Below are 27,565 nucleotides of genomic sequence, written 5' to 3'. Positions count from 1 at the left end.
AAAGTTTGTTGAACTCGGTGAATACGGAGATGTTCATTGTTTTGGAGTGAAGTGATTGAGTGGAATTGGTGTGGAGACAAGAACCAGTTTGGTGTACTGGTTAAGGCACTGGACTAGAAATGGGAGACTGTGAGTTCTAGCCCTCCCTTAGGCATGGAGCCAGCTGAGTGACCTTGGGCCAATCCCTCTTTGCTGTTGTGGAGAAACTATGAGGAGGAAGCACTACATATTTTACCTGGAGTTGTACAAAAACAAGTGGAATATATATCAAATGAATAAGTAAATGGGTTTTCCCTTTTACATTGCTGTATCCTTATTTAAAGCAACACCTGAATAAAGCTTTATTGTAGTTTGACTTGGCTTGTTAATTATTGTGTTACACCCTTTCCCAAAGGAAATGAAGAAGGATGGATGATAGATGTTTAGTATTCTTTTATAATACTAATTTTATAATAGAGGGAACAGGGTAGAGCCTGTGCTTTTCCTGTTCTGAATTAAACTTCAGTTCATCCAGGTGAAAGGATTTCAAAATAGAAGAGATGAAAAACACTGGGGCTGCATGGAAGGGTGATCTGAATTTACCAAATTCTGCATTTTTAACTTATGCCTTCTTTTTTAGTTTCCTTTGTGCCTTCTTTTTTAGTTTTCCTGATCAAATAAAGCAGTTGCAGGAGTACATATTTTTATATCTCTGCGGATCGTCCTTGTGATTAACTTCTATGTGGCCCAGTCAAAAGCAGAAGTAATCAGGACTGCAGGATTCAGTAATAGAAGTATATCATTTCATTTCCAGTTTAGAGCTGCAAATAACAACAAATTAGAAAATACTGCAGAAGCTTGGGGTATCTTGAAATTATCTACCTGGAATTATTCAACCCAGTTTATGCTTTTCATCAGATGATTTAAATTTAATTGGAAAAACTAGACTTTTGGGGTATATTAGGGCTGGCAACCCATTGAAGACTGAAGATCAGGGCTAAATGGCTTCAAGCAGGTATGTTTTATGCTTCTAGTAGACCTTTTTACCATGTCATCTTTGTTTGCCTCCTCTGAAGGCCAGCAGTGGGCAGGATCACAGTTTGAAGAGGAGAGGAATTTCTAGTAAGGTGGTTGCAATTGAGGTGCTTACCTGGAGCCAAGCAAATACTTGCACACTCCATTCTTCCACACATTTCCAAAAATCTTTCCTCTGTCCCCAGTATTTCCTGCAGGCCAGTTATATTCCAGATGACTTCTGTTTCCACCAATGAAGGCTATTTTAAACCCATAAACTGTCAGTGAATTTTTTCAAAGTCACTATGTAAAATTAGGAAGGATGCTGTTTGTCTCCTTCTCAAGGCAAATCTTCCCTCACTTAGAAATATGGCAGTTAGGCTTCAGTATGGCTTCCCGTAGCATCGGTCGATGCTGTTTTAAAGGACTGCAGACAGTCATAGCTCTTGTTGCTGTTCAACTACTGATTGGTGAGGAGAGAGAGTCCTTTTATCTGGCATTAATTGGGAACAAGGTTGTGGACCAGATATAAACCTTAGTGGGCAGCAGGCCTAAAACCTCCATATCTTGTGTGGACAGAGTTACAGATGAACAAGAAAAGGAAATCCTTCAGTGAAACCTGGAGTTTCTCAGAAGTGTTTTGAAAAAAACTCTCCAGTGTAATGCAAACAAAATTAAAACATTGGTCTTCTAGTGAGCCTAGCAGGACCTCTGTGATCAGATGAAAGTCTGCTACACAATAGTCAGTCTAAACGTATCCATGCTTTTTGTAACATGCTTCAGTGGGTTAGTTATTGTGTCCAGTAGAGATAGTCTTTAGCTGCCCCTTCAGTAGATTGTGTTTACAGCTAGTCTTAGAGTTCATAGGTAGGAGAGGTTCTTGAGCACAGGGCCAAGAAAGAGTGTCCTTAGAGCAATTTTTATGGAAAATAGCTTCTGGAACAAGCCTGGTGTATACAGAACACCAAGCTATCATCCTACAATTAAATTGAGATGGTGCTGATAGGATGGAACAAGGTGTTCACCATGTGCTGTCAGCATTTCCTTAAATCAAATGCATATTTTTCTGGGATCCCAAAGCCAGCTGCAAGCCCAGGAAAAGGTAGAGCTGCTTTAAGGAGGTGCTATAGGTCTCTGTGCTCCCATCCCTGTTCCAAAGCACTGTTTTGGCTTTGAGCCTGAAGCATAGCATGCCTTGCCAAAGACTTGCCATAGCCCATTCTTTTAGTGCTACAGGTAGTCCTCACTTAACAACCACAGGTGGGACTAGAATTTCAGTTGCTAAGCAAAGTGGTCATTAAGCGAATCCAACCCGATTTTATGACCTTTTTGCAGCGGTCGTTAAGCAAATCACTGTAGGCGTTAAGCGGACCCTGTGGTTGTTAAGCAAATCACACAGTTCCCCATTGATTTTGCTTGCCAGAAGCCAGGGGGGAAGGTTGAAAATGGCAATCATGTGACCACAGGACACTGTGACGGTCATGAATGTGAAACTGTTGCCAAGCCCCCAAATCATGATCATGCATTGGGGGGATGCCACAGTGGTTGTAAATATGAGGACTGGTTGCAAATCAGTTTTTTCAGCACCATTGTATGTCCGAACCATCACTAAACAAATTGTTAAGTGAGGATTACCTGTATGAATTTGAAGCAGTACATGCAGTAATTATGAAGCAAGAGATCTGCACACATCTACTTGCTTTAGAGCTACACTGGTGATGGTAAGCTATGGCATCCCTATCACTGAGCTGAGATACTTAGTTTTAGAAATGTTGCTTTTGCTCCCAGCAACATCTTGTGTTGTGCCTGCTGGGTGATGTTCTTCATATGCTTTCTGTTTTGTATTTAAAGGATGAGTAATATTCTTTTTTATTTGTTTTATTGTATTTAAGATATAGGCAGTACATTATATTATTTGAATACTGTGGTGTTTATACAGTATTGACTAGAGATTATTAACACTCTAATGTTTGGATAACTTAAACCTTTAAAGATAAAGAAGTTTATATCAATGTTAACTATAGACAACCTGTGACCCGCTGGGTCATCGTTTCAGAGATATTTCCTTACCAGATCCCTCAGTGCCTTCAACAGTGGCAGAGCTTCTAATGTACTGCCTTCTCTGGAAAAGTTCTTAAAAATTCAGGGAGATATTCAGAGATGAATCTGTCTTGAAAATAGCCCATGTCATCCATACTGAACTGTATAGCAGTCAAACATCAGGAGTTGACCACAGGAAATGTTTTATGACATTTTGTATTATGTCATAAAATGTTTTATAAAATTTGCCAAATTTCTATTCCATGGGAATCATGGCTCCCAGATTTTGGATGCATTCTGTAAGGTAGCCCATTTGAAGTACTTTGGTTCAAAACTGCACCATTTTGCCCAGTTAAAGGTTACAGACACAAGAGTTTTAGTATATAGATTTTTGTAATGTCAGTGTTGATAAGCATAAGCTTGTTTGATTTTTACATCCAGAGCAAAATGTGGCATTAATAAACAACTCCAGATTACATCAATGTATTTCTTGATGAATAAGTTAGAATTCTTTGCAGCTTCAGAAGCAGCATTTAAAACTACAGGACTTACCACAGAAACCCAAGAGAACATAAGACAGATAATCATACCACAAACCAGAAGAACACAGAAGCAGAACCCACTGAAAGCAGAGGACAGAACAGCCCTCAAACACCTAAAGGAGGACCAAACTATCATCATCCTCCCAGCAGACAAAGGCCGCACCACCGTCATCATGGACAGAGCTCAATATATACAAAAGGCCAAAGAATTACTTGAGGACTAACAAAGCTACATCCTAGTAAACACCAACCCGATACAGAAACTGGACAACCAGATCAAAAGAACCCTTAACAACCTCACCAAGAAAGGTCAAATCACAAAAGAAGAACAGTGGCGGATGAAGAGCAGTGGACCCATCCTCCCACGCTCCTACGGGTGTCCCAAAATACACAAGCCCGACATACCGCTTCATCCAATTGTATTGTTACCAGGCACCTCCACATACAACATAGCTAAAGAACCTACAAAAAAACTTGGACATCTCACAGAGGAGAGTGAATACTCTATCAACTCCCCACTACAGTGCCTCCAGAAAATCAAAGACCTAAAAATAGAGGAAGATGAAATTATGGTGTCATTCGATATCACAGCTCTCTTTACATCCATAGACCCAGCACTAGTGAAAGAATCCATGGCATAACACACCCGACCTAGCCAAATACACTAAGAGCGAAATACCCAGAATCATGGACCTCATCAACCTCTGCCTCATCACCTACTTTCAGTTTGATGGACAAATATACCAACAAATCAAAGGACACCCATGGGATCACCACTCTCAGGACTCATAGCAGAGACTAAAGCAGCATCTAGAAACAATAGCACTCCCACGCATACAACCCAAAGTATGGATCTGGTATATGGATGACACTTTTGTCATAAAAAAGGAACAACTGGAGGAAGCACATGAAACCATCAACAACATCTTCAAAGGAATAAAATTCACAAGGCAAGAAGAAAACAGCAACACTCTACCCTTCTTGGACATCCTTATCAGTAGAGGAAATGATGGCAAACTAGAAACGCAAGTCTACCGGAAATCAACCCACACCAACCAAGTGCTCCATTACCAGAGCAACAACCCAACCTCCCACAAGAGGAGCTGCATAAGAACTTTATTCAGAGAAGCAAAAATGCACTGCAGCAACCCAGAAAACCAAAACTAGGAAACAGACCACCTGTATAGCATCTTCCAGCAAAATGGATACCCACACAACTTTATCAGAAAGTGCCTGACCACTCAATCCACTACAACCCAACCAACACAACCTATGAAAAAGATAACACTGCCATACATCAGAAACATCTTGGAAACTACCAACAGACTGTTACAACCACACGGCATCACCGTAGCACACAAACCAACCAAAGCCCTCCAGAACATCTTAAGCAAACCAAAAGACTCAGTAACTCAAGAAGAAAAAACAGGAGTTATTTACAACATACAGTGCAAAGACTGTAACAGACATTATGTAGGACAGACAGAAGACTAGCAGAGCGCATCCACAAATACCAACTAGCAGTCAGAAGACAGGATGAAAACTCCTTACTCTCACAACACATGGACAGACTCAACCATACTTTCAACTGGGAAACTGTAAGCATCTTGTTGTTGTTGTTGTTGTTAGTTGCCGCCGAGTCGTTTACGACTCATGGCGACCCTATGTATAACAGAACAAAATGCTGTTTGGTCTTGCACCATATGCCTGACTGTTCCAGTGTTTGCATCCATTGTTGCAGTAATTGTATCAAGACCAAGCTAAATCCCAAAAACACTAGGGAATTCCTGGAAGCTTGGCATTCAGACAAGTCAGCCATCAACAGACACATAGAGGTAAACAACATTTACATACCATTCAAAAGAGACAATAGAGAAGCTAAAAGACCAGAACACGTCCTCATTAGCAGTCAACACTCAGATATGCAAAGATTAACACCAGATGAAAAATCAAAAAGTATACAATACCCTAATCAAGGAACTATTAACTCAGTCCATCAACCCAGCAGCAAACAACAGCCCGATCAAAGAACTCGCAAGGAGAGAACAACACCCCTACCAACACAAGCAGGGCGAGCCACGGTATATAAACTGAGAGCAAGGCCACTCCCTTCTTGCACTGAAGATGCTGCCTAGTCTGGCAATGAAACATCTGCAAGAAAAGCACAAGGCTCAGAGAGCACCAAGGACTCCCCATGTATTTGTTACGTGATAAATGTTTCTGTCTTAAGCTGAATGCTTTATACTAAAGGTCTCCATTGTATATAATTGTAGTAGGTGTTGTTATTTATTCATTTATTGTACATATTAAGAAAAAACAGACAAAACAAAATCAACGAGAAAAGGAAAGGTAATTTTTTTTTAAAAGTTGGTTTTTAACTCCCCCCCTCCTTTTTGTGGCTCTACCAATTTGCAATATCTCTGAGCATTTAGGCCCCCTTAGAAGCTATACTGGAACTGTTTATATTGTCCTGCTATATAATATATTGTATCTATGGGAACCATTCTCGGTTGCATTTGATTAAACTTCTGCTGTATATGCTGTTAGTTTTGCCATTGCTGCATATTCTCCAAGTTTAAGTTCCCAGTCAGATATTGTTGGAATTGTATCTTTCCTGTAAAGTCGGGAAAAATTTATTCTCGCTGCTGTGAGCATGTATCTCAATAAATTACGATATTTCTTGTTGATATATTCTGGGATGTTGCCTAATTAAACAAAGTTTTGATTTCATTCAAAATTTACTTTCCAAAATTTTATGCATTATAGTATGTATATCTTTCCAGTACTTTTAAGTTTTTTTGCACATCCAGCACTTGTGATAAAATGTTCCTTCTGTTTCTTGGCATTTCCAACATTTATTACTGTATGATTTGTTTATCTTGGAGATTATTCATGGAGTTGTATACCACTGTAAAACATTTTGTACGAATTTTCTTTTAGGTTGTGACTTGGAAGAGTAAATTTTATGGATTTGGTCCATAATTCTTCCCTTTGTTGTGTTGTGACTGTTTCTTTAAAGTTTTGCATCCATCTAATACTCTCTTCCCATTTTTCCATCAGATATTATAGACCCAGCTATTTTGCGTCCAGGAAGGTTGGATAAAACACTCTATGTTGGTTTGCCACCACCTTCGGATCGTCTTGCCATTTTAAAGACTATTACTAAAGTAAGTTTAAAAAAACCAATACTGTTCTTAACCATGAGTCTTACATATGCAGTAACATTCTGTATACTTTTACCTTCCTTGGGGGTTGTGTGTCTGTGAAACCTGCAAGACTGGGGAGAAATGGGTAACTAAATATTTTTCATCTGACATGCCTTTGCACATACTGTCCATCTGCTTGACCTGAGAAGAAATGCAACATACAGATTCATTATCTCATGCAAATTCAGTATGATGAAAGTAACATTGCTGCATAACAGTTTCTCAAGAATTATGTATAAGGGGAGGGATCTTTTTTATTCTTTCTGATCTAAAAACTAGTTTGTATAGCATTTTGTTGTTGCTCTTTATGATACAGTGACTGGGACTGTATTCTGTAGTGTTCATCTAATGATAATATTACTTTTGGTAAGTTACACCAAAGCAAAAGTGAACCTCACCATTTCCATAGATAAGCCCATTTTGTGAAACTGGATAATACCGACAATTACTCAGATATCTCAAATATATATCCCGCTCTGTCCAGTGGATGCGATTCCAAACCAAGTGAATGCATAAATGCTTGACCTTTGTAACCAAAATGATATGAAAGTTGAGAGAGAGAAAAGCAATATATACAAAGGGAGAGGATTACCCTCTTATGCATCATGCCTTTAAATTATCTTTTTGGGTTAGAATCAAAAAAAGAAAAGAAAAAAGCTTGGCAATAAAAAGGGAGTACTTTGTGCAGCATTTCACATTTTATGCTCATGTACCTCAAGACACTACAGTATCATATTCAGGAATAAAAGGTGTTTCCTTCAGTTGTCATGAGCTATCTATTTTATTCCACAGTAGGCACTATTATATTGTAGAAAGGGCTAATATATTTTTAAATAAAAATATAAATGGCATTAAAAAGATGGGAATTTTGAGTCCATTTGATTTTTCTACTGCTGCCCCTTTGAGAAAGGTGTAGTGCAGAAATGGTGGCATAGGATGGGAGAGGTTATAATTACCTTTTCTCCAGATATGTAGGTCTATAAAAATACAGATTTAGTTACTATAGACTGGAATTCTAATATAACTCATCCATAATACTGTACAAATTTGCAGAGATAATCAACAAACATTGAATTGGGTGTCACCAACCTCCAATATTGGTATTTCTGTCTCAGTTTTGAGGGACTAGTATCTACTATTAGTATAGGTAGTCTTCAACTTATGACTCATTTAATGACAGTTCAAAGTTATGACGGCCTCAGAAAAAGTGCTTTATGGCCTGTACTCGCATTTATGACCATTGTACCGCCCCTGCAGTCATGTGATTGCAAATCAGGCCCTTGGCAACCAGCTTGCATTTACAGTTTCTGGCAAAAAATGTCCATTGGGGAATCTGGATTCGCTTAACGACTGCTGTGATTTGCTTAACAACCTGTGATTTGCTTAATGACCACTGTAAAAATGGTCATAAAATTGGGTCCAGTCACATGACTCAACTTACAACCGCAACAACTTACAGCAGAAATTCTGGTCCCAATTGTGGTTGTAAGTTGAAGACTATCTGTAACTACTTAATAGCATCAGTAGACAGCAAGACAAAAAAGAGAGATGGAAAACTGAGATACCATCATAGCATCCTTATTAATTTGTTTGTTTGTTATATATTGCTTCTTTTGTACAGAATATGTTAATGGCATAGATAGTGTTCCCTTCTCTAATTTTCCCCACAACAAAACCTCTGTGAGGTAGGTTGCACTACGAAAGAGTGACTGCCCAAAGTCACCCAGTGAACTTCCATGGCTTCCAAGGTAGGCCAGAACCTGAGTTTCCTAATCAACACCTTAACCACTTTTTAGACAAGGGTGGAGGGGAACAGTCAAATTAAAGCCTTAGCACATTCAGGAGGACATATTTCTGAGTAAAAATGTATAGATGTAAAAGGGGAAAACCAGAGATGAGAGGGATAAGAAACTGGGAATTAAGCCAAAAGAGAACAGAATGTAGGAAATAATGTGTACATAGCTACAGAAGGGAGGAAAGAAGGATAAAATGGGAAAAGACCTTTATTCATGAAACGCAATGTTAAGATTGCGTTTATCTGTATATTTACCTAAGAATAAGTCCTTCCCTGAACTCTATGCAATTATTTTCTAAGTAATGTGTAAACCAGCCTTTCTCAACCTTTTGACCCTGAAGGAGCCCTTGAAATATTTTTCAGTCCTTGGGGAACCCCTCCGCATTCAGGCTCAAATATAGGGCAGAAGTTACAAAATTATTATATTTGCTTCATGGGTAGGCCTGTATACGTGCATTAACAGTGTTCTTAAACTAAAAATAAAGAATGAAACTTACCTCTTTAATGAGAATTGCCCAAATTTGAAATAATTTTTTAAATAAATCATATCTCCCAAGGAACCCCTAGTGACCTCTCGTGGAACCCTAGGGCTCCAGGGAACCCTGGGTGAGAAACCCTGGTGTAAAGACTGTAACTGCAGCTGTTCAACAGGAGTAAAGGGCATCTGGGAAACTGAAGCAGTATTAAGAGAGAAATACGGGCAGGGGAGGGGTTATGCATTTACTGCTGACTGCTTCATTTGATTAGAGGGAAAGACAGCTGGACTAGACTGAATTCCAGCAGACAAGTAAAATAGCTGGTTTGGGAAGCAGGTAGACAAGTAAAAGTTCAGGGATGCTTTTCCTGGAGAGCCTTCTCTAAACACGTGCCTGTGTGAACCGTCTTTTCCTCACTTTGGGAGAAGGAGGGAAATCTTCATTGCTGTGTTACTAGCTTTACAGATCTATTGTCTACATCGTTTCTGCCGACTCTCAACAAATTCTTACGCATACCCTCTCAAATTCTCCTTTTCATGTATTTGGAAAGCAAGCTCCTAATTTCCTTATGGAGAAGAGTTTTCTTCTGTGAAAGATTGACATATTCAGTTGGCAGTGCGATTAAAATGGTATCAATGTATGGTTGTTGGATGGTCACTCCAAACACAACTTTGTGTAATATCACAAAGCAAAAGCTGTGGAAGCAGTAGTTTTGCTCTCGGCAATTTGCTTTTCTAAGCTGAAAGAGAAATTTCCTTTCCAAGGTCTGGTGATAATAGAGCTAAAGATTTCTTGGCCACTCCCCCTACAAACCTAATTCGTACTTTTTTTTATTGCTTTTAAAATAGTAACAGAAAAAGAACAAAAAAGAACAAAACACAAAAATACATACATTACCAAATAAAAATACGTAAGAAATGCTTAAAAATAGGTGAAAGTATAACAGAAAGAATATATATATAAAGTATAATATGTCTTTACAGCAGTAAACAGTTATGATTCTATATATAATTATCTGATGCAAACATGCAAGTAGAACCTGATTCTTACTTAACACCAGTGCCCAAGCCAAAATTGTGTTTTTTTTAAATTAGCCACACTGTGACTTTTTTGGCCTGGTTTGAAATAAAGTACCTTGTTGAATTTAAGTTTAAATTATTAAATCCCACCGAATTCATTGTATGGAGGTTTTCCACTTCAGTATTTTCTACTAAGTAACTCTGAATCTTTAAATATGGTACTGTTTTAACAGGACAAAGCAGCTGTTGTTTTAGGGTCGTGGCCAGCCCCTGGCCTGGTTTTCTGGCACCCTCTGCAAATTATTAATGCAGAACTCAGTCAAGAGTAATCTATCCGACCCTGTCCGGAATAGCTACAGACCAGTTTCAATTCTTGTCTTACCCATCATTGAGTTTATCCTGTCTATTACCAGCGTGTAGCCGAGGTAGATAGCATCTAAAAGGCAACACATAATAAAGTTTGATTTATTGAACATCTGAATGGTTGTAATCCTCATCTCTTGGTTAAAAGATCGGATGGATGGTGCAATTACCTGTCTTTAATTCTGTTTTAATTTTTTTCAATATTATGTATTTACTACAAATATTCCACGAAGATATTTAATACAAATATTTATTAAATATTGTTTGTTTACTGCATTTATATCCTCATTCAGTGATTTCAGGACTGCATAAGAGCGTATCCCCAGTATATTTGGGGTGGCTCTGGGACCACAAATGGAACCAGGGATCTTAGAGGCTGTGATCCAGAGATTGCATTCCCCCAGTGTATTGTCATCTATTAATCCTGCCACTGACTGGTTCAAGATTGCTACGTGATTTTTCTTGGCTGAATTAATCTGGTTTTCTGAAAACCTATTCCAAACATAACCCTTGTATTCCTCAATGTGAGCATAAATTTGTTTGTAACCAGCTCTCTGGAAATAATCCAAACTTTGTTATACAATCAAACTGTCCTCTCATGCTTAAAAGGACAGGAGGGTTCTTCAGGTTGCACTGAGCTTTGTTTATGATTGCTGGAACTGATGAAAGGGTGAGGCCAATAAGTTAACTTAATGTTATTGAAGTACAAATTATGTCAGGAGCATGGGGTGCCTTGTTTTCTAATTGCATTTGTTACTGTGCAACTTAAGACACATATAGAAAAAGTTTAGTAGCGTCTTTTCATAAATTAGGGCAGTACCTATTGAATGTGTAGTTTGGGTTCTCTCTTCTGATGGGAACAAGAATGATATACTGTAAATCTCATGTTGGCCATCACAAATACCTCTTTGTGCCGATGGAACAGAGCTGAAGGGAAAACAAACTTGTTTTATAAATTGTGCTAAGCCAGGGGTGGCAGCCTATGGCCTCAGGATTGAATGCAGCCTCCCAGCCCTCTTTCTGCAACCTTCTGTGATCATAATTGATGAGAATTGACAACACAATGTCTTGGCCCTTTTGAGGTAGAAAATAAGTATGCTTGAAAAAAATACATGCAGTCTTAGTCTGTATTAAAAGGAGAATAGTTTCCAAATCACAAGAAGTAGTACCAGTTTATTCTGTGTTAGTTAGACTCTTTTCAAAATATTATTCAGTTCAGGGCACCACACACAAATTAGATCAGATTCACAGAAGAGCAACAAGAATGAACAGGTTAGAATGAAAACCTATGAAGAGAGAAAACCTATGAAGATTTTGGAAATATTTAGCTTTGAGAAGAAGAGATCGAGGGGGATATGTTAACACTCTTCAAATAATTAAAAGAACGCCATACAGAAGAAGGTCAGGACCTGTCCTCTCTTGTTCCACAATTCAGGATATGGTATAATGGGTATAAACTACAGGAAGGCTGCTTCTGACAAAACAGTAGAAAAAAATGCCTAACAGGAAGAATAGAATAATGAGTTGGTTAAGCATTCAAAGGACAGTGGGGAAAGGAGAAAAGAAAATCAGGATTCTTGCCAGCAACAACACACACCCACACAGAATAAATAGTAGCAAAGACATAAAGAACAGCTCTGATCACTCCATAATATAACCACATCTTTCATCTCCATGTTTTCCCTAGATGACTAATGTCTTCTGATTCACTCAGGATTGGGCAACTGATCTTTAACTCTCTCCTGAGAGTTCCTTCTCCCATATGGAAGAAAGGCACAGTGGTGCCTCTTCCTTTTTCCTTCCCAGCTCATCTGAGAGAGAGGGAAGCCTGTTGCTCCTGATTGCTTGCTTAGAGTTTGCATCTCCCCAGCTTTGCTGGACTCTGCTCCTTATCTAGACTGGCGGGTTTAGTTTGGACAAGTAAACTCATATCTGAACCTCTGGAAGTATTTTCTCATTCTTCATACTAATCTAATTTCTCAGGTCTTGTTATGATGTGCTCCTAAGGGGTGAGCATTTTTTATAAGAATTGTTTTTCTGCTTTACAAATCTAATGCAGTAAGTGTATTAGAATTACTTTCCCTTTCTATAAGGATAATTAGTTATTGCCTGAGGTAGTATCTTTCTTTAAATGACTGTAGATGATGTTGTATCTAATCACACAAAGAATAAGTTGGTCATTTGTTTTAATTAGAATTATTCTTTACATTAAAATGTCAGATTCAATTCTCTGTGAAGCCAGGTGATATCGGGAGGAGCAGCTTTTCTTCTCCAAAACCCCTGAAACCTTGTCCTTCAACACAGTTCTTCTCACATTATAGCAGAGAGTCTCGTCCTGTCTGCAGAAATTGGAATAATAGAGACCCTAAGGAATTAAGTCCCAGGGATTCTTTGCATCAAGCAGCTCCTCACGGTTTTGCAAAATGAGATGGGAAGGGTTGGTCAACCAAATTCAGCCGTGGACCAGAGGTTCCCCATCATTTATTATATCTGTAGAAAAATCTGCAGTGGCACAGTTTTACCTATGGCATTTATTACATAATGTGTATCCAAAGCAAAGCAGTCTCATCAGCTACATGGAAAATTCCTTTAATTAGAAAACCAGTTTTAATCTTTAATTTTTCAATTACCATTCAGAACTACAAATAGAATAACTGAACAGAATAACTATTCAAGACTACTACCCTCTGCCCCTTATTTCAGATCTCCTAGACCAGCTACAAAAGGCACACATTTTTACAAAGTAGGACTTTAAAAGCGCTTACAATTTGATCAGAATGAAAGGACACAAATATCTAACAGTATTCAATATTAGATACGGCACGTTTGAATACACAGTGAAGCCTTTTGGCTTAGTTAACTGTGTGGCTGTCTTTTCTGGATTCATGAACAAAATATTTTCAGACATTTTAGACAAGTATGTGCTGGTGTACTTAGATGACATCCTGGTTTATTACGAAGATCCCTCCTTGCATGACATGCACGTTAGAAAGGTCCTAGGCTCTAGGAAAACAAACCTTTTGCCAAGCTGGAGAAGTGTGCATTTGACCTGCGTCAATTAGACAATTTGAGGTACAGGATCTCAACCGAAGGCATACAAATGAATCTTGCAAAGATACAATCTGTTCTATCATGGCACTGCCACTCCCCACCTTACTCCCTATAACGTGAAAGTTGTACAACAGGCTTTGCTGACTTCTACCAGAAATTCATCCTTAATTTTTTCTGACTGCATAAAGCTACTGTCTCAGCTCTTTAAAAAGACATGGTTCTCCTGGTCTACTCAAAAGGAAATGGTGTTTCAAGATTTAAAAGAGCTCTTCACTTTACAATCTCTCCTAAGTCACCCAGACCCTACCCACCCACTCATAGGACAGACTGACTCTTCAGATGTGGCAATAGGAGGAGTTCTACTCCAGGCGGAGAAAGAAGGGAACTCAGATCTACTGCCATGAGCATTTGACTCCAGGGTGCTTTCCCAGCAGAAAGGAATGATGGCATTTTCAATAAGGAGTTGCTGGCAGTGAAAACTGCTTTTCAACAATGGAGGCACCTGCTGGAAGGAGCTGCCCACCCAATCCAAATTCATATAGGCCACAAGAATTTAGAGGTTCTGCAGAATGCATGATTACTCACTCCTCAACAAATCAGAGGGTGCCATTTTTCTCTCATTTTTATTTTTACATTTCCTACATTCCAGGGACACTGAACAAACTTCCAGATGCCCTCTCATGTAAGTCAGAATATAACATACCACACTCACACCCATCTACCGCCATGCTACAGCTGAGCAACTTTTGAGTCCCACTGTAAGTCAGACCTTGCCCAAAAGCTGGGAGCAGGGAGACAGACTGTTGATCTCTTAGATTGGACTAGAGCACAGCAGCAGGATGCATATGCCAGGATGACCTCCAGGGAGCCCAACAAGGCAATTTTTCACCTTTCACAGTGGAAGGGGGGCAGCTGTTGCACAATGGTCATTTGTATGTTCCTCTTCTTCTAAGAGAAGTACTTCACCCCTGCCATGACGATGAAACAGCAGGAGGCGGGGGGGGGGTGTGTGTGCTTAAAACTCAACACCTAGTCCTTAGGGACTTCTGGTGGCTATGGGTAAGGGCAGATATTAAGGATTCTGTTTCATCTTGTTATAATCTGCCACAGAGCAAAACCAGTTGCAACCTCTAAAGCAGGGTTTCTCAACCAGGATTCTGTCACTAGGGGTGACCAGAGGTCACTAGGGGTTCCCTGGGAGATCACAATTTATTTTAAACATTATTTCAAATTCAGGCAACTTCACATTAAAGAGGCAAGTTCCATTCTTTAGTTTAAGAACATTGTTAATGTATATATACAGGCCTACACATTAAACTAAACAATTTTGTAACTTCTGGCCTTTATTTGAGCCTGAATGTGCAGGGGTTCTCCAAGGCCTGAAAAATATTCCAAGGGTTCCTCCAGGGTCAAAGGTTAAGAAAAGCTGCTCTAAAGGCACTGTCACAGCCCTGGGACACTGTTTCATTGGATTTTATTACCAGTCTACCCCTAGTGTGTTACCAGCATTTTGGCAGTAATGGATTTATTTACCAAACTGATCCAAATCATTTCTTGCAAGGGCCTCTCAACAGCCCAGCTCAGCAATTTTTGGACCACATTTTTAGATAATAGAGGATTGGTCAATCACATCATTTCAAACCGAGGAAGTCAGTTTACTTCCAGATTTTGGAAGGCCCCCTTACACTTATTAAATACAGGTAGTCCTTGTTTAGTGACCACAATTGGGACCGGCAACTCTATTCTAAGTGAAAGGATCACTAAGCAAAGGGGTCACTAAGCGGGAAATGGTGACCGTGCTTTCCTTTCCCCATTCTCCCACCCTTTGGAATGCTCACTCTGGCACTAGAATAATTAGCAAGAAGGGAATTAATGTTTGTACTTACATTAATTGGAGAGGAAGGGATTACAAAAGAGTAAGCAGGCACACAGTGGGGAATACACATCAAAAGCAATGCGGTGGTGCTGCGAGCCTCAAGAACACTACACAAACAGCCCAGTGTATTCCCCATTGTGTGCCTGCTTACTCTCTTGTAATCCCTTCCTCTCCAGTCTCTTCACTCAGCAAGGAGGGGTGGGTAATGGGTCAGGCACAAGAGAGAATTGCTTAAAGAGATTTTAAATTTTTAAAAATCTTAATTTTTAAATAGCTGGTTGTGATATAATCTATAAGTTATCTGAATATACTGCTAAAGTGGATGAAACAGGTGAAAATCAAAACAAGTGATCTTCAGTTCAGTTTCATCCACTTTAGCAGTATATTGAGATAACATAATCTGTATGTTTAAACATTAATCACAACCAGCTATTTAAAAATTGTGATTTCTTGTGTCTCACGTATAGTAGCAATATCCAAAGTTAAAACCACCTTTTCTGAGTCAACAGAAGTAGCAGAAACCAGAAAAATCCAAAAAGCTTACTAGTATGCCTTTGAATAATATTGTACCAGATGTACCCACTTTTTCTAACATCTCCACTTGACTTTTTCAGAATGCATCTACTCCTTATTAGTTGGAGAAAGTTGCTTTTTATGTTGATGAGGTGATTTCTTCCAAAGCTTAGTGGGAATGTTCAAGAACTGCAGATTATCATCACAGCCAGAAGTTGACCATTAAGGGCTAGGTTGATGGGCACCATGGGTGTTAGCAGAAGCTTCCTGTTTTCATCAAAATGGCAAAAGCAACATCATGCTGCAAACTCTATACCCTTTGGGGCATTCATGCGTGTCATCATATACAGGATGTACAAAAGGGGTATGGCTTCATCACAACAGCCGGTTTGGTCTAATGGTTAAGGTGCTGGGCTAGAAACCAGGAGTCTGTGAGTTCTAGTCCCGCCTTAGGCATGAGAGCCGGCTGGGTGACCTTGGGCCAGTCACTTTCTCTCAGCCCAACTCACCTCACAGGGTTGTAGTTGTGAGGAAAATAGGAGGAAGAAGGAGTATTAGGTATGTTTGCTGCCTTGAGTTATTTATAAAAATAATAAAGGCGGGATAGAAAATAAATCATAAAAACAGCACAACACTGCTTTCATCAGTCTGCTCCCCACCCCCCACTGCTCCACTGATGCTGCTGATGGCCATAAGGAACAGGACCTTTTCAGTGAAACGCTCCAGTTGTGAAATTGTTTCCCAAAGGAATATAGTTCTCCCCTTTGTTTACTTTGAAACTAGTTGTTTTGTTCAACTTCACTTTTGTATAATTTAAATGTATTTTTTACAATGTCTATTTTCGAAATTGTTTTTCTCTTGCTCTAAAATTTGCTAACTGATTATTTAAGGTTTGTAAACTTAACTTATTATTTTGAATTACTGGTCTCTTTGGAAGCGTTCAGATCCAAAATACAACTCAGAAATCTTATATATAAATTAAATAAACAATGTGATTTCCCATATGTATTGAAGTAATTAAATGTCTTTTTTTATGGTTATAGGATGGGACCCAACCCCCACTTGACACTGATGTACACCTTGAAGAAATTGCTTATAATCCCTGCTGTGATTACTTTACGTGAGTAATATCCTACTTGTAATCAATTTCAAGGGCATACAGAGGAACGTGTATGCCCTAGAACAGACTTGTTCAGAATTAATTGCTTGGTTTGTTTTAGAGAAGAATGGTGATTTCCAGCATAGAACATGTGAGTTTGCAGGCTAGTACATTTATTATTAATTTACAAGGCTGAATTAGTACAATCTACAATTTCCCTTGTAACCTACACTGATCCTGAAAGCTTCAGCACGGCTGTAGGTGTTTGCTTGCATTATAAACATTCAGTGCTCAGAACTAGAAAGAAAATAAAACTGCATGTGTGTAAAGTACAGGGATTCCTTATCTTTTCAGCTCTTGTGTCATAAACCTTTTTTTGAAAAATACCAGACAAAGTCCTTGAATGTATTCTGGCCTTTGGGAAGCTTGCTTATGATAGAAGCAAGTTCTACGTAGATTTATTTCATTATATCAATATATAACTGTGTCAGAAGCATTTATTAACTCAGGTTTTAGCTTGCTCTCCATCCTGTTCTGAGACAAAAAAAATTCAGTAAAACTATTGCATTTTTAAATGGTGCCAATTTTAATTTTCCTGGTGGAGTTATTGGCATGTAAGCTTTAGACAAAAGACTATTAGTTAATCATTGATACCTTTTTGAGTTGGGTGGAATGCCTTCTTGTTTAAAGGAGACAATTTTTAGATTATTAGACCTGTACTTTGACCCAGCACTGGATCTCTCAGAAATAGACAACTAATAGGAAGATGTGAAGTTGTCCCTTCTCCATTGGAGACAGTTCTGGAGAATGCTGATTATCTTGACTCATTTCAAAATGGCTTCAGAGTTTTAATGGATTTCTTTACTAGATTTATATCCCTTTATTTTCTGCAACTCCAACCATAATGTTCCCTTCTTAGAACTCCCAGTTTCTAGGCGAGCACCGTAACTACCACACCAAAATGGCTCAGTCTGGTATTGATGAGCCTGTTCTTTGTTTGAACATTGTTGTGGGAAGAATAACTCTGCTGATTTGAAGACTGCTGTGATATCTCTCTCTGTTGCCTTTTCTGTAAGCTAAATATACCCAGATCCTTTAACAGTTCCTTATAGAGCTTGATTTCCAGAACCTTCACCATCTTGCTAGGACTGCTGTGAACTAGCTCCTATTTGTCACTGTCCTTTTCCAACTGTGGTGCCCAGTACTGGACACAGTATCCCAAATGGGATCTGACCAGGGTAGAATAAAGTAGAGCATTTACTTTCAATGATGTGGACTCTATGCTCTGATTAATGCACTTCAAGATAACATCTCCTTTTTAGCAGCAGCATCACTCTGCTGGCTCTGTTTAACATGTGGTTGACAAGAATTCCAGTTCCCTTTCACATGTGCTACTGTCAGGTCAGACCTTCACTATTCTTTACTTGTGCTTTATATTTTTCTCACCCAGATGTTGAACTTTCCTATTAAATTCCATTCTATTTATTTCAGCCCACTGTTCCAGTCTGTCTAAATTTTTTGGAATCTTCTCTGTCTCATTTAAAGTATTATCCACCCCTCCAAGTTTTCTGTCATCTGCAAAGTGTCCCTTCAACTCTGTCATCCAAGCTCCTGATAAAAATGTTAAACAGCACAGGACTTAGGACAGAGCCCTGTGGCACTACACTTGATAATCCTCTCTAAGTTGAATGGCCCCATTAATGAGGATGCTTAGGGCATAGTCATTCAGCTGTGAGTCTGACATTATCATCTAGCCCATATTTTATCATTTTGTATGAAGTACTATCATGAGGCAGTCTGTCAAACGTTTATGGCATTTGGAGCTTAGTGCTATCAATATGCTGATGACATCCAGATCTGTTTCTCTGTAACATCTTCAGATGATGTTGTGTCTCCCCTGAATGCCTGTCTGCAATAGCACATGGCTGGATGATAATAGATCATTCAATGGATTCAAGACAAGACAGAGATGTTCATTTTGAGGTTCATACTACCCCAAAAATACTAAATCTGTCTGTTCTGGATTAAGTTACATTTTTCCCAAAAGGAGTTTTTGGAGGTGTTTCTGAATCTGAATGTCTGTTGATCTTCCAGATGGAAGCAGAGCACTTTTATCAGATTCAGTTACGCCATACACCAAGTGCATCCCTTCCTGGAAGAATGTTTCCTTAATCTGCAGGACATGTATAAGTAACTTCCAAGCTTAAATAATATAATGTGTTTACATGGAACTGATTTTGTATCTTACCCAGATATTTCAGTTACTACAGAACTTAGCAGGCTGGCTGCTCTGGAAAAACCCATTTACAATGACTGCCGGGTTATTCCAATGCAGTACAGAATTTGGACCTTTAAAGCCCCATGTTAGCTGAGCCTAAGTACTTGAGAGAATGACTTTCTCTGTACTGTGTATCCGTTACACATACACATGCACAGAGTTCATTGGGATCATCTGAGAAAATCCAGCTAGTTTTCACAGTACATCTCATTGTCAAGCCTTCTCTGATCTGCCTCACATCTCAGTTTTTTTTTTTTTTTATTGTCGGGGGTTTTACTGTTGAGTTTAATTAATGTCACTGGTTTTAACTGTGGTTTTGTTTTTGTTCTACACCACCAAGAGATTTTAGTAGCTGGGGTAAATAAATTCAATAAATAATTTGCTCAAACTGTTTTCTAACTATAGCAATTTTTAAAAAGTTTTTATATAAGGAAATTCTTAGTTTTAACTGTTTGATTTAAATTTATTATTCAGAATCAATCACCTGATACACTGATAAGGAAGATGACTCTGAACTGAAAGCAGTTCCCCCCCAAAATTAGATTTTAAAGGTGTTAATAAAAATTTCTGCCCTGCAATATCCCCATCCAAGTATGTATTGCCCCTGGAAACAGCTCCTGTTCTTCTATGCCAACGAGCTCTAGTTAGCTAGTTGCGAGCACCTGTCTGGAGCCTGTTTTTGTGTTCTAATTATGTTTTTATTATGATGGGGGTTCTTGTTTGTTTTTGTTATATTCGTCACTGAATGCCACCCAGAGGTACCTCAGGATTGGGGAGAATTCTACGTACAATTAATATTATTTTTACTCCTATCCTTGTAGTTATTTATTAACGGTGTTTATATTTTTTATACATTGCATTGTATTTTATATTTATTGCTTTAACTGATTACTTTTCTTGTGGACCGCCCAGAGTCCCTCTGCTGGGAGGAGATGGGCGGTGACAAATTTGATAAATAATAAATAAATAATATCCCAGACAATGCCCAGCTACCTTACTGTGTCAGCTTAACATGCCAACCCCCACTAAACTGACCCTGGAGAGTCTCTTCCTGAACAAATGTGTGCATGTCTATATATGTGTATGCTATAGATGTATATGTTGTATATGTCTGCTGTATGGATATACATGTGTGCATCTATGTATGTCATAGCCAGAGGCTACAGTCAGAAAAAGGGCAGGCTGAGAACAAGCACTTAATTTGATAGTAATGAAATGAATGACCACTGATTAAAATTATTTATTTAGAAAATAAAGCACACTCAGTTGTAATACTAATTCATCTGGCATATTTATTTTTTTACACACACGTATACACAGAAATAAAATATTTTTGCCAGTTCACAGATTATACTGTACACAGCTGTAATACTCCATCGTTTTCTTTAAAATATAATAGATATGGTAGAAGCAAGGATAGTGAGGCACAGAGACATAATAGTTAATGGAACTGGTATAAACTAAATTTAACTCTTTTTCTCTTTCTTTTTCTAACCTTATGCTTTTGGGGGTTTGCCATTTTGTACTGCTTTCGTATTTATGCATAACTGCTTACCCCAAAAGGGGAAGTGTGCTGGGTATGTACTTGTATTTCTGTGAAATACATTGAGAAGTATTGCAGTATCTTGTTATCACTGAATGCTAGCAATTATTTGGTTATGCTTTTGTGTTTTCTCTTTAATGAGTTTTATCTTAGTACAATTGCTTTTTTATTTTCTTTCTTTATAGAGGAGCAGATCTTTCAGCTCTAGTGCGAGAAGCTTCTGTTTGTGCCCTGAAACAGAAAATGACAATATTCAGTACCGCAAACAGGAATGGTAAGGAGGGAGAGATTACATACTATAACTTAAGACAGATTTTCTTGATCACTAGATGTTAAAGAACATTAGGATGTTTGCATTACTTTATTACAGAGTTCCAACAAAACCTGCGAAACTGTTGTGCGATTGTTCTAAACTAAAGTCACTCACACTAAAAACAATGAAAGAAAGTAGTTGTTAATTAAAGGTTTGGTAGAGACCCAGTTTGGTGTCATGGTTAAGGCATCAGGCTAGGAACCAGGAGACCATGAGTTCTAATCCTGATGTCCTGTTCAGACTGTGAGGCAGCCAGGCATATTAAGTTCTTTATTGATAACAACTATTTACAACAGCGAAAGTCCTAGTAATAAAATAGACAATGCAATTCAATTAAGTCCACCCAGGCTGTAAAGGACACCCAGGCAAGGCTGCAGGTTCAGATTGTGGCAAAACAGCGAGGCAGAACTCAACTAATTCTCTTATTGAAGCTGCAAGACTCGATGGAGCTAGAGTGCATGGCAAAGAGGAGGCTTGAGACACAAGTCTGCGAACTGGCACACAGGTTGGGCTAGGCTGGAATGCAGAGGCTACACAAGGCTGGACTGGAGCATCTAGGCGAGGCTTGGATCTGGAGACAGGACTGGACTTGGCTGGAGCGTCAAGGCAAGGCTCAGATCTGGAGGCAAGGCTGGACTTGGCTGGAACATCACAACGAGGCTTGAGACTGGAGACGAGACCGGATCATACTGGAGTGACAAGGCGAGGCTTGGAACTGGATGCGAGGCTGTGTTCGGCAGGGACGGCAAGGAGAGGCTCGACTGGAGCGGCGTGTGCAGGAAGCAGATCTGCAATGACAGAAAGCACTGGTTCTGGTTCCTTGCTGACTACAGGCAAGGCTTCTGACCGGCATAAGGACTCTTCCGCAGCTGCTGTGAGCTCAAAGGATCGGTTGTCTCCAGCAGCTTGCTCTTGGCACGCCTGCCTTTTAAAACGATCTTTCCCACGCCTTTTCTCACCCACTGCCAATCAGGCTGCCTTTTGATTCGCACGTTTCTCTGCTTGTCTTTCTTGAGCACTGATTGGGAGTGCTGATTTAAATCTCCCTCCGAAGTTTGTCCAATCAGCGTCTCTGATTTCTCCCACTCTGCTGAGTCACTTCTAGTTTTTATTTCTCCAAATCCTTCCTGATGAGTTTCGTTTTCCTCTTCTGACTCCAGATAAGTTTCATTTTCAGAGTCAGAGGCAGACTCAAACCTCACAGCTGCCTTAGGCCCAAAGCCAGCTGGTTGACCTTGGGCCGGTCACTCTCTCTCAGCCCTAGGAAGGAGCCAGTGGCAAACCACTTCCAAAAAACCTGCCAAGAAAACTGCAGGGACTTGTCCAGGCAATCTCCAAGAATTGGACACAGTTGATAGATTAAAAAAAGAAGTTTGGTAGCCACGAAAAGTTCAGTAGTTCTTTGTCTATACCAGGCTGACTGGCACTATAATTTTTTTTTTTTAAATCTGTCTTCAAATAAGTATGAAGAAAAAAAGGGTAAAATATCCAAAATACTGAAATGTAACTGGTTGGCCATGGCACTGTTGAGCCTCTGTAAAAAGTGATGAAATAAAGGATGCTGTTGCAAGGCTAAGCAGCAACTGTAGTGTTAGATGCAGTCTAAGAAAGAGTTGAGCCTGAAATATTGGAGAGCCATCACCAATCAAAATAGCTGATAGTGTGGAGCTTAATTTAACCAGGGATGTGATTTAGAATAAAATATACTGATTGGTAGAACCCTCTTTGCTGCAAGGGGAAATGCAAAAATACAGCTGAAATCTCATTCTGGCATGCAGGTGTTGCTCTTGGTAGATAGAAACCTTGAGTAAGCAAACTTACGTTTCTGTCTCTTCTTCCCATCGATGATAAACACAACTATGGCAATGTTTACTTGAAGGCTTTGTGAAATATGTCTGTGATGTATAACCACCAGTATAATTGCCTCCTTTGTTTGCAGTCATAGTAGAGGAATCAAGAACCAGCAGGCTATAGAAACTGAATTATCTCGCCTAGATATTTTAGGGCAGTTTTCTCTCAACATGGTATACATATAAGTAAATTAGAGTCAGTTCTAAATAATGTGAAGTCTGGTTTCAGATTTAAGATTGAAAACAAACTATCATGAAGTAGAAGATTAGCTGGTTCTTTACTTTTGATTAATGCCAGCAAATGTGAAATTTATTTCCACAATGAACCTCCTCTATACTAATGGAAACACATTAAAGGTTAGGATCTAAATTAATCAAAAGGGAAAGTTCTAACATATCACAGACTGCCTTGCTTTGTTATGACAGTTTTAACATTCTTTTAACTGGACTTGATTTGATGAATGTTTCCGTGTGTGTGTGTGTGTGTCAAAAATAATGTTTTCAAAGTTGTACCTGTGCAAGCAGTGCTATCTGGTTTTCCTGTTACACTTCATTTTTTTGTAAGCAAAACATAGGAATAGAGTGAGGGTAATCACTTTAGCTGGGAATGCAGAGTTGGATTAGATTATTAACTCTAAAAATAAGCATATCATCACTGCTTTGACTCTTGGAGCTTTGTGTATGAAACCAGCCCTCATAAAGTACCAGTTGATAGGCACATGCTATGAAAAGTTCCAAGCAAGGCAGCCATAGTGCCTATGGCAAAAAAGGGGGAAAATGCATTACTACTCATTTTAAAAGCCCTGGTTCATACCTTTTAGCTGAGGATGATCCTAAAATGAAATACTGTGGTGAATGATTTATGAAATACATTCTTGTTTATAATGGAGGCTCTCTGTGGAAGGGGAAAAGGCACATGTCCCTTCACTTTGTTTCAGTGCTGTCTTAACATATCAACCAGGGCAAAGTCTTCATTAGTCACTTTTGAGCAGATATCTTCCCTCACTGAAAAAATAGTCATTTTCAGTGGAATAGCCAGTGGAAACTAGTCATTTCTGAACACAGATGCTGTTTTTTTCCACTTCATATAGATCTTTACATAGTGTAACTCAGCTCTCAGAGAATGCTAGAAACCGTTGTGGAATTCAAGCTTCTCATCTCTTTAAGCAGAAGGGTGTAGAATGATGGTCACAGAATTAGTTGGCCGTGATATTCTCGAACATCTTGGTTGTTGCTTTCTCCATTACGTAGAGGTCAAATCCCAATAACTACTTTGTCTTGATGAATCTTGTAAACCAAACTGACTAGGAGATGTTTTCCCATTGAATTAGACATGAGGATGCACTCCATATTTTTTCAACATCTTCCTGGTTCTGGGAAATCAGCTTGGAGATGCATGGAAACTAAGCAGAGGGAAAGTAACTCTATGACAAATCCTATCTTGTTCATAAAGAACTCCTTGTTTTCCTCCTTCCACTCTTAATATTTTGTTGGTCAATGCAAGTTTTATTTTATCAGAATTATCATTTTCTGCAATTACATTGTTTATTGTACTGTAGTCTTCACAGGGGAAATTAAAGTTGCCAAAAAACATTTTGAAGAAGCTTTTAAGAAAGTGAAATCTTCTATAACTCAAAAGGTAAGAAATGCTTTTAAGTTTTCATTTGGTGACACAGATCATTCATAGAACATTGTAAAGAAATAGGCATGGCCCAGAGCTTCAAACTTGTTTAAAATGTCATGTAATATGCCATAGATCAAATTTGGGTGAAAGGTAGGATGCACCAAGTACCTTAAATGTTCAAAGCATGAAGCCTTTATTCACTCAAGTCTCCTACCTGATGCCACATCTTTCTTTTTCAACTGTACTGGTGGTATGACTATTAGACAAATCTTTTAGGAAGGAAGATGTGGTTTTGGAAGGATTATTATTATGCTAAATCCCTAGTACAGGTAGTCCTTGGTTAATAATGGCAATTGGGACCAGAATTGCCATCACCAAGCGATGAGGTTATAAAACAAACATATCATATGACTGTGCTGTTTAGCAACAATTCGAACATCCTCAGTTGCCATTAAGCAAATCACCACAGGTTAAGTGAGGACGCCACATGGTCGCCATTTGCGACCTTCTGCCTGTTTCCTCATTGACTTTGCTTGTTGGAAGCCGACAAAGATCGCAAATGGCGACCATGTGACTGTGGACACTGCAACATTGTAATTGTGAACCAGGCACCCAGTTCATGATTATGTGACCACGGGGGCACTGCAACAGCCAGAACACTTGAGGACCAGTCATAAGTACCACTCATTCAGCACCACTGCAAGTTTGAACAGTCACTGAACTAGTATAATGGTTATGTGGGAATGACCTTGGGAGACCAGGCAAAGGTGCCTAGGGAACGGTCAGATAAGGGGGAGCATAGCCCACAGCTGCATAGTGCGCCAAGCAAGAGGGTCAGGAGGGACCCTCCCTAAGTTCTCAGTCTGTAAAGATGACAGCAGGACAATTCTATTTTCAGACTTGTAAGATTCAGTTAATGTAGCCTTACAATAAAGTAGAATTAGCTTATCTGGGCATGTTTCCTGTCTGGTCTACCTGGTAAGGCTGACAATGAGTGGTGGTTAAGCGAGGACCACCTGTAATCCCAATAACATATAACAGTAACAGACAACGACTCTTTCAGGAATATCATGTTCCATCAGTGAAAAATGAAGTTCCCTGGAACAGTTTGAAAACTTCTAGCCTGAACATTGAGGAAATAATATTTTGTATGTTATTCCATGTATCATTTTGAATTCCATTATGCTTTTGCACCTGTTAATAGTTAGACATTCTTGCAGCCCTTTATTCAGCAAGTCCTCTAGCCAGCTATTGTCTCTCTTATTCCCCTATGTTACTAGTATTTACCTCACAATTCGTTTTTTTAAAAGAACTTTATTGATTTTCAAAGTATAGTTAAAATACAAAATGTAGAATATAGATAAGATAGAATACAGAAAGAAAAAAGAAAAATTATAAAAATGCAAAATTAGATAGAGAACAGAAAAAAAGAGTGACTTCCGACCTTCTCCAATACACATGTAAATGCATATTATACAGATGTAATCTCTTACGCTTAATTAAACCTTAGTAACATTATTTCTATAAAATCAAACCATTTAATCATCAAACCCCAAAATCAAAACTTGGTTTTTTTTCAGACACAAGCAAATAATCCAAAAGTGGTTGCCAAGTAGTGACAAATCCAAAAACGGGATTTTCTCTTATCACCGCTGTTAACTTTGCCATTTGAGACAATTCCATTCATTTGACCATCCATTCTTCCACTGTGGGGATTTGTGAGTCTTTCCATCTTTGTGCATATAAAAGTCTTGCTGTTGTTATCATATACAGTATAAAAGCAAAGTCCCATGCTGGTTCTCAAGCTGTTTATCCATCAATCCCAAGAGAAACGGTTCTGGTTTCTTCTGTAAGTCCACTTTAAGAATCTTTTGAATAACTTACTTGATCCCAAAAATTTTTGGCCTTCTCACAAGACCACCAAAGATGATAAAAAGTTCCTTCACCTAGAGAGCATTTCCAAGAAACATTTGTTACCCCATTATACATTTTTGACAACTTATTGGGAGTTAAACACCAACAGTATATCATTTTATAAAAATTCTCTTTTAAATTATAATTCAAAGTAAATTTCAGACCTTTGTTCCACATATTCTCCCATTGCTCCAACATAATATTGTATCCAAAGTTCTTACATTCTTTGACCTGTTCATCTTCTAAGTTTATTTGTAACAACAGCTTATACATCTTTGTAATAACATGTTCATCATTTATACAAAATTCCATTTCAAACTGAGTTATTCCACTGGCAAATTTAAAAGCCTTTTTATCCACTTTAAATCATTCTGACAATTGCACATATGTAAACAACTGACAAGTAAAGCTTTCCAATTCTAACTGTTCCCTTGTTTTAATTTTAGGTTCACCCTCTTCAAAGTTCAACAAATCTTTGTAATTTAACCAGCTAATTTCCCCACATTTTCTCTTCTAACAAATGCTTCTTGAGGTGACAACCACAACAGTACATTAGGAGACAATCTTACTTTATATTTATTCTAAACCCTCAGTATGGCACTAACAAAATGATTTTTAAAATCTTTATTAGCTTTGCCATACCACAAATAGGTGTGCCACCCAAATCTCAGTTCATGTCCTTCAAGGTCCAATAACTTCTTATTCTTCAGTTATCCACTCCTTCGTCCAAAGCAAACAACAGGCATCAAAATACAATTTCTAATCAAGTAAACCCAAACTTCCTCATTCTTTAGCATCTGGTAAGAACTTATATTTGATTCTTGGTTTCTTCCTTGCCAAATAAACTTAGAAATGTCCTTCTGCCACTGTTTAAATGGTAAATCTGTTGTCAAAATCGGAATTGTCTGAAAAACAACAACATCCTGGGCAAAACATTCATCTTAACCACAGATATTCTCCCCATAAGAGATAGTTGTAGTTTTTCCCATCTTTACCAAATCTTTTTTAACATTGTTCCAAATTTTAGCATAATTGTTCTGAAACGACAAACTTGATAAAATCACCCCCAA

The 27,565-nt window shown here is 38.6% G+C and overlaps 1 protein-coding gene across 1 annotated transcript in view; it reads left to right on the top strand.

The window, feature by feature from the left end:
- The window catches only part of NVL (nuclear VCP like), an 83,049-nt gene that overhangs the window by 54,359 nt on the left and 1,125 nt on the right, over positions 1-27,565 (top strand). Inside the window, exons 19-22 of the mRNA XM_063304129.1 lie at positions 6,636-6,742; positions 16,918-16,994; positions 20,980-21,068; positions 24,517-24,596. Coding sequence (XP_063160199.1) covers positions 6,636-6,742; positions 16,918-16,994; positions 20,980-21,068; positions 24,517-24,596 — 353 coding nt within the window. The remainder of the gene's footprint in view (positions 1-6,635; positions 6,743-16,917; positions 16,995-20,979; positions 21,069-24,516; positions 24,597-27,565) is intronic.

This window comes from Candoia aspera, chromosome 1 (genome assembly GCF_035149785.1).
Source record: "Candoia aspera isolate rCanAsp1 chromosome 1, rCanAsp1.hap2, whole genome shotgun sequence".
In the NCBI taxonomy this organism is placed as follows: Eukaryota; Metazoa; Chordata; class Lepidosauria; order Squamata; family Boidae; genus Candoia; species Candoia aspera.
Note: the sequence above shows the minus strand (reverse complement) of the source record. Positions and strands in the feature narration are given on the sequence as shown.